The sequence below is a fragment of the Zootoca vivipara genome, chromosome 12 (assembly GCF_963506605.1).
Source record: "Zootoca vivipara chromosome 12, rZooViv1.1, whole genome shotgun sequence".
Classification (NCBI taxonomy): domain Eukaryota; kingdom Metazoa; phylum Chordata; class Lepidosauria; order Squamata; family Lacertidae; genus Zootoca; species Zootoca vivipara.
In genome coordinates this window covers 26,505,941-26,518,854 of record NC_083287.1, presented here as the reverse complement: position 1 = coordinate 26,518,854, position 12,914 = coordinate 26,505,941, and the positions used below count along the sequence as shown (strand labels likewise).

At 43.7% G+C, this 12,914-nt stretch overlaps 1 protein-coding gene and 1 long non-coding RNA gene across 3 annotated transcripts in view; one reads left to right on the top strand and one right to left on the bottom strand.

Annotated features, from left to right (window-relative positions):
- The window catches only part of SNX13 (sorting nexin 13), a 59,995-nt gene extending 59,095 nt beyond the window's left edge, over positions 1 to 900 (bottom strand). Inside the window, exon 1 of the mRNA XM_035128904.2 lies at positions 701 to 900. Coding sequence (XP_034984795.1) covers positions 701 to 712 — 12 coding nt within the window. The 5' untranslated portion in view covers positions 713 to 900. The remainder of the gene's footprint in view (positions 1 to 700) is intronic.
- A 123-nt stretch (positions 901 to 1,023) lies between these two features.
- Positions 1,024 to 12,914, top strand: part of LOC118092001 (uncharacterized) — a 46,299-nt gene continuing 34,408 nt past the window's right edge. For both annotated transcript variants that reach the window (XR_009558389.1, XR_009558388.1), the window contains exon 1: positions 1,024 to 1,296. This is a non-coding gene — a long non-coding RNA (uncharacterized LOC118092001). The remainder of the gene's footprint in view (positions 1,297 to 12,914) is intronic.

Here is a 12,914-nt window from a genome sequence, read left to right as displayed (position 1 = left end):
GACTTGAGATCCTGTCCCATCACACACACCCAAACCACCCTTAAAAAATTAAAATAATTCGGGATTGCTTCTTTTACACTGAGAAAGTTCCGTAACATTACCACCGCCAAGAACAATAATGTACTGTACTATCAACAACTGGCTTCGCTTTCCCTTTACGAGATATGCTGCAGGGTCACGAGTGAAACTGAGGGAGATAAGGAAAGTGCCAAGCGGGTGGCCGCGAAGGAGTGGCCGCCTCTCTCTCGGTCGGGAACCCAAAGCTGCCCCGGTGCTCGTCAGTTAACCTTGGGGGGGGGGAGACCCCGAGAGGGGATGGAGAAGGAAATCCAGGTGCGGACCTGCATCCGGAGGCCAACGCCTCCCAAAGGAGGCCTACCGGGAGCAGCCGGGCATTCCGCTTCATCACACCGACGTCCTTATGAAACGACCCAAAACCACCCTCGGCCGGCTTGCTGAGGGGCGGCAGCAACACCCACAGGGGCTTGCGGCGAGGGAGGGGGGGCAACAACTATCCAGAGACCCAACGGCCCTCGCCGCCGCGGAAACGGGCCCTGAGGAGTCTCTCGCGGGCGGCTGGCCGCTGTCACGGAGGCAGGACCTCTCGGAGCGCCGCGCAGGGCGAGCGGCCTCCAGCCTCCGGGCCCCTTTTTCTTCTCCGCCGTCGCTGCCCGGTCCGTCTTGGCTGCGGCTCTCTTACCTCAGCTAACATCCTTGCTCGCGGTGGGAGCCTCCGGCTCTAGCCCCGCCGCATGGTGTTGCAGCTCGCAACGTCTGCCCGGGGCCGCCGCCGCAGGGGGAACGGCGCCAGCCGGCTGCCACCCTCCTCAGCGGTGCCTCCGTAGCGCCAAGCCCACAGCAGCCGACGCCGCCTCCGCAGGTCGCTCAGGAGAGGCGGCCATCTTGAGGAGGCTGCGCGAGACGCCGCCGCTGCTGCTGCCGCCGCTGCTCTCACCGGCGCGGCCGCCCATTGGGGCGGCGAGACACTGCTGGGCAGGCCTCTCTCTGGCCCGGCCGCCTTGCCGCCTCCCTCCTCCACCCACACCGCTTCCCCTCAAGCAGGCACGGGCTGAGGGCGGGCTCGCTGCCTCTCCACTCGCCAGCCTTTTTCTCTACGCTCGCCCCCAAGCGACGCGGGTCTGGAGCGGCTGAACGTGAGGAAAAGGGCACGGAGCAGGACAGGCGAGTCAGTATGTGGCGTGCTGTGAAAGACTTGAGGAGAGCTGGGCTCACGTTCACAAGAGCTTGCCGAGGTCGTTGTGAGGAGTTCCCTGGAATTTGGACTGGTGACAAAAAGTCAGTCATGATTGGAGGCGGGAGAGAGAAGTTGCTCTGGGACAAGTTGGAGGCACAGACATCCTCTGGATCAGGCATCCCCAAACTTCGGCCCTCCATATTTTTTGGACTACAATTCCCATCTTCCCCGACTACTGGTCCTGTTAGCTAGGGATCATGGGAGTTGTAGGCCAAAACATCTGGAGGGCCGCAGTTTGGGGATGCCTGTTCTAAGAAGTATGGCCCACTCTGTGAATGCAAGTGGGGTCCTGCTTCTGATTAGGAATGTGATGTTCGTCCGAATTCCAAAGGAATCTGTTCCTTTCTTAATAATAATTTTTAATAATAATTTTACAGTATTTATACCCTGCCCTCCCCTGCCAAAATTGGGCTCAGAGCGGCTAACATCAAATGTATAACACATTAACATAAAATCAGACAATCAATTAAAATACACATGATCACGCCTCCAACAGGCAGGGCCTTTTTCTCACACCCTTTTCAGCACTTGCTTATGGGTGTCATCTTTGGTGATCACTCGTAGCCAAGTAAGATTGTCTTCCATGAACATGATCTTAACTGAGTCCGCATGTGACTGTGGAGGCCAATTATGGATCCACATGTCCTTTCGCAGTGGGGACATAGGTTTCCATGTGGGAGTTGATCATGGTGAGGGTTTGCCAAATGTGCCTTCCTCTTAGCACGTTTCTCCCTTTAGTCCTGAGTTCGAGCATCTTCAAAGCCCACGACACCTTTGGTAAAGGCTGTTCTCCAATTGGAGTGCTCCCAGGCCAGTGTTTCCCAGTTATCAGTGTTTATACTACATTTTTTTTAGATTTGCCTTGAGAGAATCTTTGAACTTCTTTTGTTGACCACCAGCATTACGCTTTCCATTCTTAAGTTGGGAATAGAGTAGTTGCTTTGGAATACAATAAACAGGCATCCTGTCCATGACCAATCCAACGAAGTTAATGTTGAAGAATCATTGCTTCGACACTGGTGATCTTTGCTTCTTCCAGTACACTGAGTGTCATCTAGTGTTGGTTCTAACACACAACCCTGACTATGTATGGAAAGGGAATGAATGAACGCCTGCCTATAGCCTTGTTGATTTGGTGTGGGGTTGGGATGTCAGAGTAGAGTTTGGACCAGAATATCAAGCAAGGTTCATGATGAGTCCAGAAGCCATCAGCTGGGCAGCGTTAAAATATGATAACGCACAAGGCCAGAGCAGCAGACAAATAGTGACTGCTGTTAGTTGCTGCTCACTTGCTTTTGCTTTGTTTTGCATGGCATTTTGGTAAAAAGAGTTGAGGGGAATGGAGTAGGGAGAGAAGCAGGCTGGAGCACTCGTAGGTTAGGGAAAGGGTGGCAATTGATCCAATTAGCAGTGGAAACAAGAAGCTAACGTGGATAACAAAAGGAATGATCAGACAAAGCAGTGGGCACATCTGGAATAACTTGGAAACAAGACGAATGAACAGGCAGATAATAGGATGACGGTGTTTAGAGAGGAATTTTAGTGATTGTGCATTGAATGATGAAGTGCTAGATGGCTTGACCGCAGCTGGAGTAAAGATGCAACATTTCCAAATATGTTGAAGTTGTCAGGAAAATATGTCTTTCCCACACTACTTATTGTGATGGGGTGAGAGTTTGTGAGAAAATTGAGACATATTCAACAAGTACTATCCGTGACTTGTTTGGCCTTGAAGTTCAAAATGAAGCAGGGCAAAGGCTAATAGAGTTCTGTCAAGAGAACAAGCTGGTCATCACAAACACTCTTTTCCAACAACACAAGAGACAACTCTACACATCGGCATCACCAGATGGGCAGTATCAAAATCAGATTGGTTATATTCTCTGCAGCCAAAGATGGAGAAGCTCTATACAGTCAGCAAAAACAAGACCTGGAGCTGACCGTGGCTCAGATCATCAGCTTCTTATAGCAAAGTTTCAGCTTAAACTGAATAAAGTAGGAAAAACCACTGGGCCAGTAAGACACAATCTAAATCAAATCCCTTATGAATACACAGTGGAAGTGAGGAACAGGTTTAAGGATTTAGATTTGGTGGACAGTGTGCCTGAAGAACTATGGATGGAGGCTCTTAACATTATCAGGAGGCAACAATGAAAACCATCCCAATGAAAAGGAAATGCAAGAAAGCAAAGTGGCTGTCCAATGAGGCCTCACAAATAGCGGGGGAGAGAAGGCAAGCAAAATGCGAGGGAGATAGTGAGAGATACAGAAAATTGAATACAGATTTCCAAAAAATAGCCAGCAGAGAGAAGAGGGCCTTCTTAAACGAGCAATGCAAAGAAATAGAGGAAAACAACAGAATGGGAAAAACCAGAGATCTGTTCAAGAAATTTGGAGGTATGAAAGGAAAAGAAACATTTCGTGCAAAGATTACCATAATAAAGGACAAAAGTGGAAAGGACCTAACAGAAGCAGAAGACATCAAGAAGAGGTGGCAAGAATACACAGAGGAATTATACCAGAAAGATATGGAGGTCTTGTACACCCCAGGTAGTGTGGTTGCTTACCTTGAGCCAGACATCCTGGAGAGTGAAGTCAAATGGGCCTTGGAAAGCACTGCTAATAACTAGGCCAGTGGAAGTGATATTATTCCAGCTGAACTATTTAAAATTTTAAAAGATGATGCTTTTAAGGTGGTACACTCAATATGCCAGCAAGTTTGGAAAACCCAGCAGTAGCCAGGGGATTGGAGAAGCTCATTTCACATGCTAGCAAGGTTATGCCTAAAATTCTACAAGGCAGGCTTAGGCAGTATGTGGACCGAGAACTCCCAGAAGTGCAAGCTGGATTTCGAAGGGGCAGAGGAATCAGAGACCAAATTGCAAACATGCGCTGGATTATGGAGAAAGCTAGAGCATTCCCGAAAAACATCTACTTCTGCTTCATTGACTACGCAAAAGCATTTGACTGTGTCGACCACAGCAAACTATGGCAAGTTCTTAAAGAAATGGGAGTGCCTGATCACCTCATCTGTCTCCTGAGAAATCTCTATGTGGGTCAAGGAGCTACAGTTAGAACTGGATATGGAATAACTGGTTCAAAAATTAGGAAAGGAGTACAACAAGGCTGTATATTGTTTCCCTGCTTATTTAACTTAGATGCAGAATTCATCATGCGAAAGGCTGGACTGGATGAATCCCAAGCCGGAATTAAGATTGCCGGAAGAAATATCAACAGCCTCAGATATGCTGATGACACAACCTTGATGACAGAAAGTAAGGAGGAATTAAAGAACCTTTTAATGAGGGTGAAAGAGCAGAGTGCAAAATATGGTCTGAAGCTCAACATCAAAAAAACTAAGATCATGGCCACTGGTCCCATCACCTCCTGGCAAATAGAAGGGGAAGAAATGGAGGCAGTGAGAGATTTTACTTTTTACTTTCTTGGGTTCCATGATTACTGCAGATGGTGACAGCAGTCACGAAATTAAAAGACACCTGCTTCTTGGGAAAAAAGCAATGACAAACCTAGACAGCATCTTAAAAAGCAGAGACATCACCTTGCCGACAAAGGTCTGTATAGCTAAAGCTATGGTTTTCCCAGTAGTGATTTATGGAAGTGAGAGCTGGACCATAAAGAAGGCTGATCGCCGAAGAATTGGTGCTTTTGAATTATGGTGCTGGAGGAAACTCTTGAGAGTCCCATGGACTGCGAGAAGATCGAACCTATCCATTCTGAAGGAAATCAGCCCTGAGTGCTCACTGGAAGGACAGATCGTGAAGCTGAGGCTCCAATACTTTGGCCACCTCATGAGAAGAGAAGACTCCCTGGAAAAGACCCTAATGTTGGGAAAGATTGAGGGCACAAGGAGAAGGGGATGACAGAGGATGAGATGGTTGGACAGTGTTCTTGAAGCTACCAACATGAGTCTCACCAAATTGCAGGAGACAGTGGAAGACAGGAGTGCCTGGTGTGCTCTGGTCCATGGGGTCATGAAGAGTCGGACACGACTAAACAACTAAACAACAACAACAACTCTATCTGTGACAAAGTGCTGCAGTGTGGAGTGGTCCCATTCAGGGCTCCCTACCAGCTAGCCATGCCCTTTGCAGGGTACTCCATTCCATCTTACTACCCTAAAGTTCACCACCATCCTTTCCCCCCGAAATGTGCTCAGTTATCATGTAGCTGTTTTGGGTTTAAGACCTTTTGCACACAAAGCAGGTGCTTTTTCACTGAGCTAGCCTGCCTTTAGGTGTACATAAGTCTGATTACTTACATAAAATAACACGCGGATTTGTAGATGGTGTGACATATAGTCATGTATGCACTTGCCTCTTTGCAGAAATCATGCAGTTCTGACATGGTGCTATTAAAGTACTACTTAAAATAGTTACAAAACAAGAGTGGGTAAGGCACAGTATTCAAGATACTTCATTTCAGATATTGCATTACAATCTGACTTCCATCTTCCAACTGCCACCACAAATTAATATGGCAACTGAAAGTATATTCTAACTTCAGAGAAATATGGAGGGGGGAAATCATTCCAATATCTCAATTTTCAAGGGATGTATTACATTGTGATGAGGGAAAAGAAGATCAAATACGAATGTGATGTCCTGAAGATGAACGCCAACTTTCATTCCAATATTTGATAGGTTGCATTATGATACCTGTCAGAACAGAAATCTAAGGTGATTGAAAAAGGGGAGAAGTAGAAATTATATTCAGAGTTGAAATGCTGAATTGTCCTTAAATGTATGTACAAAATCTCATTCTGGTATGTCAGTTTTCAAGAGAGTTACTGAACTGCAAACAAGCAGAATACTGAACAGACAAGTCAAAGGCTTTGTATTGTTTGTGCAACAAAGTTTCTGAATTAAAGCAAAACAGGATTGTGAACATCAATGGTGGTCATGTTTAACAACAAACAGGCCAAACCCAAATGAAAACTTAGTTGGTCTTTAAGGTGCTACTGAAGAAAAAAAAATTATTTTGCTTCGACTCAGACCAACACGGCTACCTACCTGTAAACAAATCCTTTGAGTGATACATTTGTTGTGTGCAACATGTTCTGTGGAAGAATCAAGAAAAGAGTGTGAGGAATCCTTTGCCTTATCAATAGGGTGGCCACTTATTGGGGATGGGGGAGAAATTTGATTTAATTTACATTTTAATGTGAACCTAACCTAAACTGTACTTCTCAAAAAAGTATACAAACTGAAACACAGCCATCCTTCAGAAATTGTTCTTCCATGCAATTCTCCAAGCATAAAATGCATATTAAATGTGTATTTGTGTAATGTGTTCATAAAAGAAGCATACATTAGTAAAAATAGCACCGAACAATGCATGGTGTTAGGTAAAATCCTTGGGAAAATGTTATTTATTTGGCAAAATTGCAAACAAATATATATAAATCATGAACTGCATTTTAGATTGGAAAGGTGAGAAACTAAAATTGATTTGTGCATCCCCACCATGTGTGCTGTGCCAAATGGAGGAAATGCATGACTAACAAGAGAGAACACAGATTACCATAAAATTTGCATGTGCTAATATGTATAGATGGAAATGTATAAGTAATTACTAAAATTTAAAATACAAATACCATAGTAGGGAATACTGTGCTTGTGTGCTTGTTCAGTCTGCTGTCCAAGAGCTAAACCATTGGTGGGCAATTTCAAGGCCCCTGCTCTCCCTTCCTATGGTTCTTTATTTTTAATTGGGACTTGGTCTCTATGAAGTAGAATACATGGCCACCATATTCCGCAGTTGCCATGTTTGCACTTGGTGGTAGCCACTTGAGCTCTTACCGGTATTTCTAACCTTGCACTTACATTGCTAAGAAAGCTCCCTGGCTGAGTAGTCCATTAATCCACCCAGTGCACCAGGTGGAGGAAGCAGTGTTCCTATAAAACTGTGAGGTCTAGCAAAATGTCCTCAAAGATAAATAGTGTCGCACATCGTTTCTGAAACAGCACCTGCCATTTCTGGTGAATCAGCATTTGCCTAATCCACAGATCTTGGTATTTTTGTTCTCTTCCGTTCTTTCCTTTTCTTATTTTCCGCTCACCTTCCTCCCTCCCCACCCTGTATTACCTGTGTCGCCTCTTTGCAGCTTAAAATGCATTCCTTCATTATCAGCTTATTTCTATGATCTCTCTTGAGAGTTTCAGAATTGCCATGGTTGTGGCTGTTTGTTTCTGCTGTATTGTTCTCTTTATTCACACCTGGGTTAAAATATTAGATGTTAAGCCAAAACAGTTGCCCAAGAAACAAGAAGCTCCTTTAAGACGCTACGCTAGCACTGAATTTTTTTAGTTTTATTAGAGAATGTAAGGTCACACAAGCAAGCAATGAAGCGATGTTTTATGGACAGCATTCTTTCCACCAAATTGAGCATGAATATCTGCATTCCTACACATCCAAAGTGACACTTGTTTGTTTTGGTGAAATTACATTTACCCCTCTTGTCTGTCACAAGCTCAGAGCAGACATCCAAGGTGTATTCAGTTTTCAGATAAAGCACAGGGCTTCTGACAGTTTGCATGGGAGTTTGAGTAGACAGTTATCGAAGGGGAGTTGGGGGGGGGGACTGCAGCCCTCTTGATGTTGCTGAACTCCCATCAGACCCAGCCAGTGGCCGATGGTCAGCACAGTGGGGGTTGTAGTCCAGCAATATCTGGAAGTCCACAGGTCTCCCAACCCTTTTTTAAAGTATCCTGTCCCCAGACCACTTAGGACTTTAAAAGCTACCCCCGCAAAATGAATTGGTAACCAGTGACATTGAAACAAAACTGGAGCTGACGTATTTGATTCAAAACATTCCATAATGTGTTTTCATTGTCACTAATTGTCTTCTGCCAATTATTCTCAGCCGCTCGCGCTATTAGTGGAATGAAAGCAACATCAAAGGAGCATTACTAAACTATGTTGACACGCCATTCTGAACCAAGAGAGATTAGAGGAAGAGCCACATACTTTAGGTTGGGCAGAAACGAGATTCAAAATACCTCCTGCCCACACTGTGATGGTTTTAGGGATAGGGAGCAGGTGTCAGGGATGAGTTTTTATTTCTGTCTTTTGGTTAATGGGAGTATTGATTTGTTTGTTGTTCCCATGCTGCTAAAGTTTTCTATTACTGTTATGGGGGTGGGCTGGTTTTTAATATGTTATATAAGCCCCTTTTTTCTGTCGTGTGTGTGTGTGTGTGTGTGTGTGTGTGTGTGTGTGTGTTCAGTCTAAGTCACGGGAACCTTTTGAGTGACAAGCAAATAATAATAATAATAATAATAATAATAATAATAATAATAATAATAATGCAATAGCCACAGTTCATTTTCTAAGTACTGGCATAGGACAAGCCTGTTAATGGGGAAAAAAGCAATAAGGAGCAGAAGCAGAAGAAGTGAATTTGAAGTGATTTCCCAGTGACAGTAGCTGCAAACTAGAACTGAAAGAGGAAGTGTAGAGCAGTGCTGCAAATAGCAATGTCAGGGGAACTTCCGGGGCCGATTTTTTGCAGGAAAATGATGTCTTGGAGGAAGGGTTAAGACTAAAAACTTTCCTGCTGGGGCAACACAGCTGCATTTTGCTCAAGAAGAGGTGTATCCGGTCCTAAGCATTTAATTTGAATATTACCACCATATTTCTTTTTTTCCTACACCATCTCTCAATTAAAAATCTAGGGTGATTAATGCATAGCTTGACCCTTAGTTGCAACACTGTGTAAACCTTATCCTAAAGATCAAGGCAGAGAATCTTTTTCAGGCCAAGCACCGTGTTCCATCATGCAGACTCTTCCCGGAGGCACATGCCAGTTGTGCCAGTTGTGCTAGAGAGAAAAGCAGGCAAAGCATCTAATGTGACTTTTAGCTTTGTACAGTAGACTACATTCCAGACATATTTGGAAGTTTCTTAAACACTCAAACACACCTCTCTCCATCCTCAATCCAGGCAAGCAAGAGGAATGATCACAGTTGAAGGACACATTCCAGCCAGGCAAAACATTTGAGGAACATGAGGAACAGGGCCAGGGAGGGGAGTTTCCTGGGGAGAGTCTCAAGGGCCAGAGGTATATTGAGACCCACAGTGGGGACCCAGGCCTGCGGTTTCCCAAGCCTGGATGAGATAGATGAATTTCTTCTATGCATTGTCTTGTTTCATAAAAAAAGAAAACTGAAACTTGGTTTGTACTTTTCTGACAAGCAGACTTGACAATGGAGAATGGTATCTCACTTTGAATGGATTTGGAGTAACTATGTTAAGCGCAGTGGTGCCATGGTCCAGGGTTGGAGGGGGTTGAAGACCCATTACCAGTGCTCTTAAAAAAATGTTTAGGGGTACTCTCATTTTCCTACTCATATTGAAATACTGCCCCTCAATGAGGCCAAACTTAGATTCACAAAATGTTTAGGGGTATGCGTATCCCCAGAAAAAAAGCACTGCCGATTACTATTTATACAGCAGAGTCCCTCCAGTGTCCTAAAACCGCCCAATCAGCACGAAGTGGGAGCTTTTTGCCCACTATATGCTCCAAAGGTAAACATTGAAAACACGAGAGTTTCAAGAGAACAGTGTGCAGGTTCTGCTACACAGGAACTTAACAGAAAACATAATTTAAGTCAGGCTGAAAGAAGACATTGCAGCACTCCAAATAATTTCCCAAGTATGTGCACAGGAAATAGTAGATCAAGCTGAAAGACAACACATGGAGATCTGCATTGGTTTCTGCAACACATCCCTAATTGTTATGATTGTATAATTTATGTGCAACACATCCCTAATTGTTATGTATTGTATAAACTTAGAAGCTTGTGAAGGGGTGTGATTGTGACTATCGTGGTTATGCACTATACAATGGCAATCCCATTCCCTGCACTGAACATGCTTCTACCACATCTGCAACCCAAATCCTATGTGCAATTACTTGGCAGCAAGTCAGCTCCACTTAATCCAATAGGGTTTACTCCAAATCTGTACATAGCTTGTATCCTTAGAAATCGAATGATCAGCCAAGTTTGGCTTCTAGTAGGAATCCAGCGTGCTGTCAAGGGCAGGCTGGGGATCACCTGCAAAACTTCAGCTCCACAGTCACTGGGAATAGATTGATTAACCAAATTGTTTGGAGTGGCAATTACAGATTGGAGGTGGAGGTGGGGAGGAAAGAGAAATAGATATGGGGAGCAAAGCAAGGAGCAAAGAAGCAGTCAACTTCCCTCTGGGAGCCTAAACATTTGTATGGTTGTAGTAAGCTGTAGTTTGGCTTACCATGACATGTGAACGAGACCCAAGTGTTATGCCTTAACTATAGCTATCCTGTTGCAGTTCAACCAACTAGAAACTACAATTTGCCCATGTTGAAGTCACTTTGTTTCAAGAATATTATATATAGTTTTTCAACTCCCTTGGGCAGGAGTGCCAACTTGAATAAGATATTGGGGGACCCAGGTAAGCCCCACGCTGCATAATTGATCACATGATACAGTGTGCACACACTATTTGAATGGCAATGCCCATCAACTTTGGGGAGGGGGGCAGACCCCACAGATATTTTATCAGGGGTGTGTGTGAAGACCCCTCAGCCCCTAGGAGTTGGCTCCTATGTCCTTGAGTGTTAACTTGCTATCATTTTAAAACCTATTTTTAGTTCCTGTTGTAAGGTTGTAAATGGCCTTCAGACATTTGTGAAAAGTGATTCATAAAATAATAATAATAATAATAATTCTATTATTTCCATTCCCACAACTGTATAAAGCTGAATCACCATAGGTTCTTTTGTCCTATACAAGACAGTATTCCTACTTAAGTTCCTGATATAGTTCTCTCTTTTTTTTGCTTTTTCTACGGTAGGTTTCTAGCACCAGCTGTTTTAGTTGCTTCTTCATTTCTCTCTTTGCAACTTGTACAAAAATCTGTCTGAATTTCCCTTATTACTCCCATTATCTCTTGTCTTTCTGTGTAAGCCCTTGCAGACCTAATTTGGTTTATTATTTCCTTGAGCTATGAACCTACTTTCAGTCTTTAGTTTGAAAAGTGACTACAGTTTTGTTCTTTTCTTTTTTTTAAAAAAAAACCCTATGCAACTAAATGAGGAAGCTGGTGGTAGGGTAATGAATTTCTAAAATTATTTCAAGGCAGTAAACCCACACCAAATGAAGTTACCATCTGTTATACAGACAACAATAACTAAATAACACAATTACTATGTACATTTTAAGCTGAGTATGTTCAGCCATTGTTTTCCCTACTTTGAATGTAAGTTTCCTTGGCACAAACAAGAGACTGAATATTGCTGCATTGGTTCAATTCACATATAAACACCAAAACAGTCTGGCACGTGGGATCGTTTATGTAGGCTCACATATTATCCCTCTTCTCAGTCACTGTAGTTTGCCATGATATCCCAATTGGGACAATAAGGTTAGTTCTAACTTCATAATAATGGTTTGCAAACTATGGATTCAAATTAGGCTTTGGAACAGTATTTTCAGTTAAGACATCACAGAAAACTGCAGTGGTCTAGCAAACAAACAGGAAATGGGAGAGTTAATGCATAAAGACTGTTGGATTGAAGAGTCTTCAGGGGCACAGCCAGGCATAGCATATGAATTAAATAATTAAATAATTGGGTAAAATAGAATAAATGCTGGAAACTTTTCCCATAGAGGAGTTTCTCCATTGTCTTTTTTGGGGGAGGGTTCCATTTTCAGAACCATACAAACTGCCTGATTCAGAGAAAGGGGTGAACTTCCCTCCACCAGCCTCTGTTCCAGTGTCTCAACCTCCTCAGTCCTCTCCTTCCTCCTCATCTTCCTCCATTGCCTGCCAACCCCAGCGAGAACCCAATGGCATCTCAAGGCTCGTGACAGATATTCAGTCCCGAAACATTTATTTCAGTGCTGTATGGCAAACTTGCTGCCACAAGTATCAACCTAATCTGGACCTTAGTAGGTGCTACCAAATTAGCACCCAAAAAACTATGGGTTAAAAACACAGGTTGGGGCCTTTAGCCATGGCGTAGCAGCTAATGAGGCGTCCCTTGGTAATAACATCATCCCAAAACACATCTGCCAGATGACATTGATTGCCACTACAAAATAGGAGCCTCCAAGGCCACATTCTCCCCAGCAGTCTGCTGGTCCCCTTCCCGGATAGAGGCCATGTGTATGATACCAGTGGTGTATGGTTTTCAGAGAATTTCCCTGTGCATTGGCTGATACCAAGAAGAGGAACATTATATACCATATGGCACTAACCTTTTGTGTCTAGCAGTTCCCCCAAGTCTGTTTTCTGTGCTATTTTGAGACCCATCTCAATTATTTGTGGAGAGATGAAAGAACAGATTATAAATTTTTAGAGATCAGCCCTTTGCAGCCGATCACATTTCTGAATGCATGAGCTCATCCCAGTGGGCTTCTTCCCTTACAAGGGTTATATCAACTAGCAGAGAAACTGATAGCTGTTCAGCTCTTGTAACCCATATTAAATTGTGAGTAGCATTATTTAAGAATACCTGAAGAATGGAGTAGGGATTTTGTTGGGGTTTTTTAGTGCTGTATTGAAACCTATGGGATACCGGTAGAAGGGTTGTAGAAAAACAAAGAGAGCAGGAGAATTGCTCCATGACTGAGCCCATTGCATTGCAAGCCAT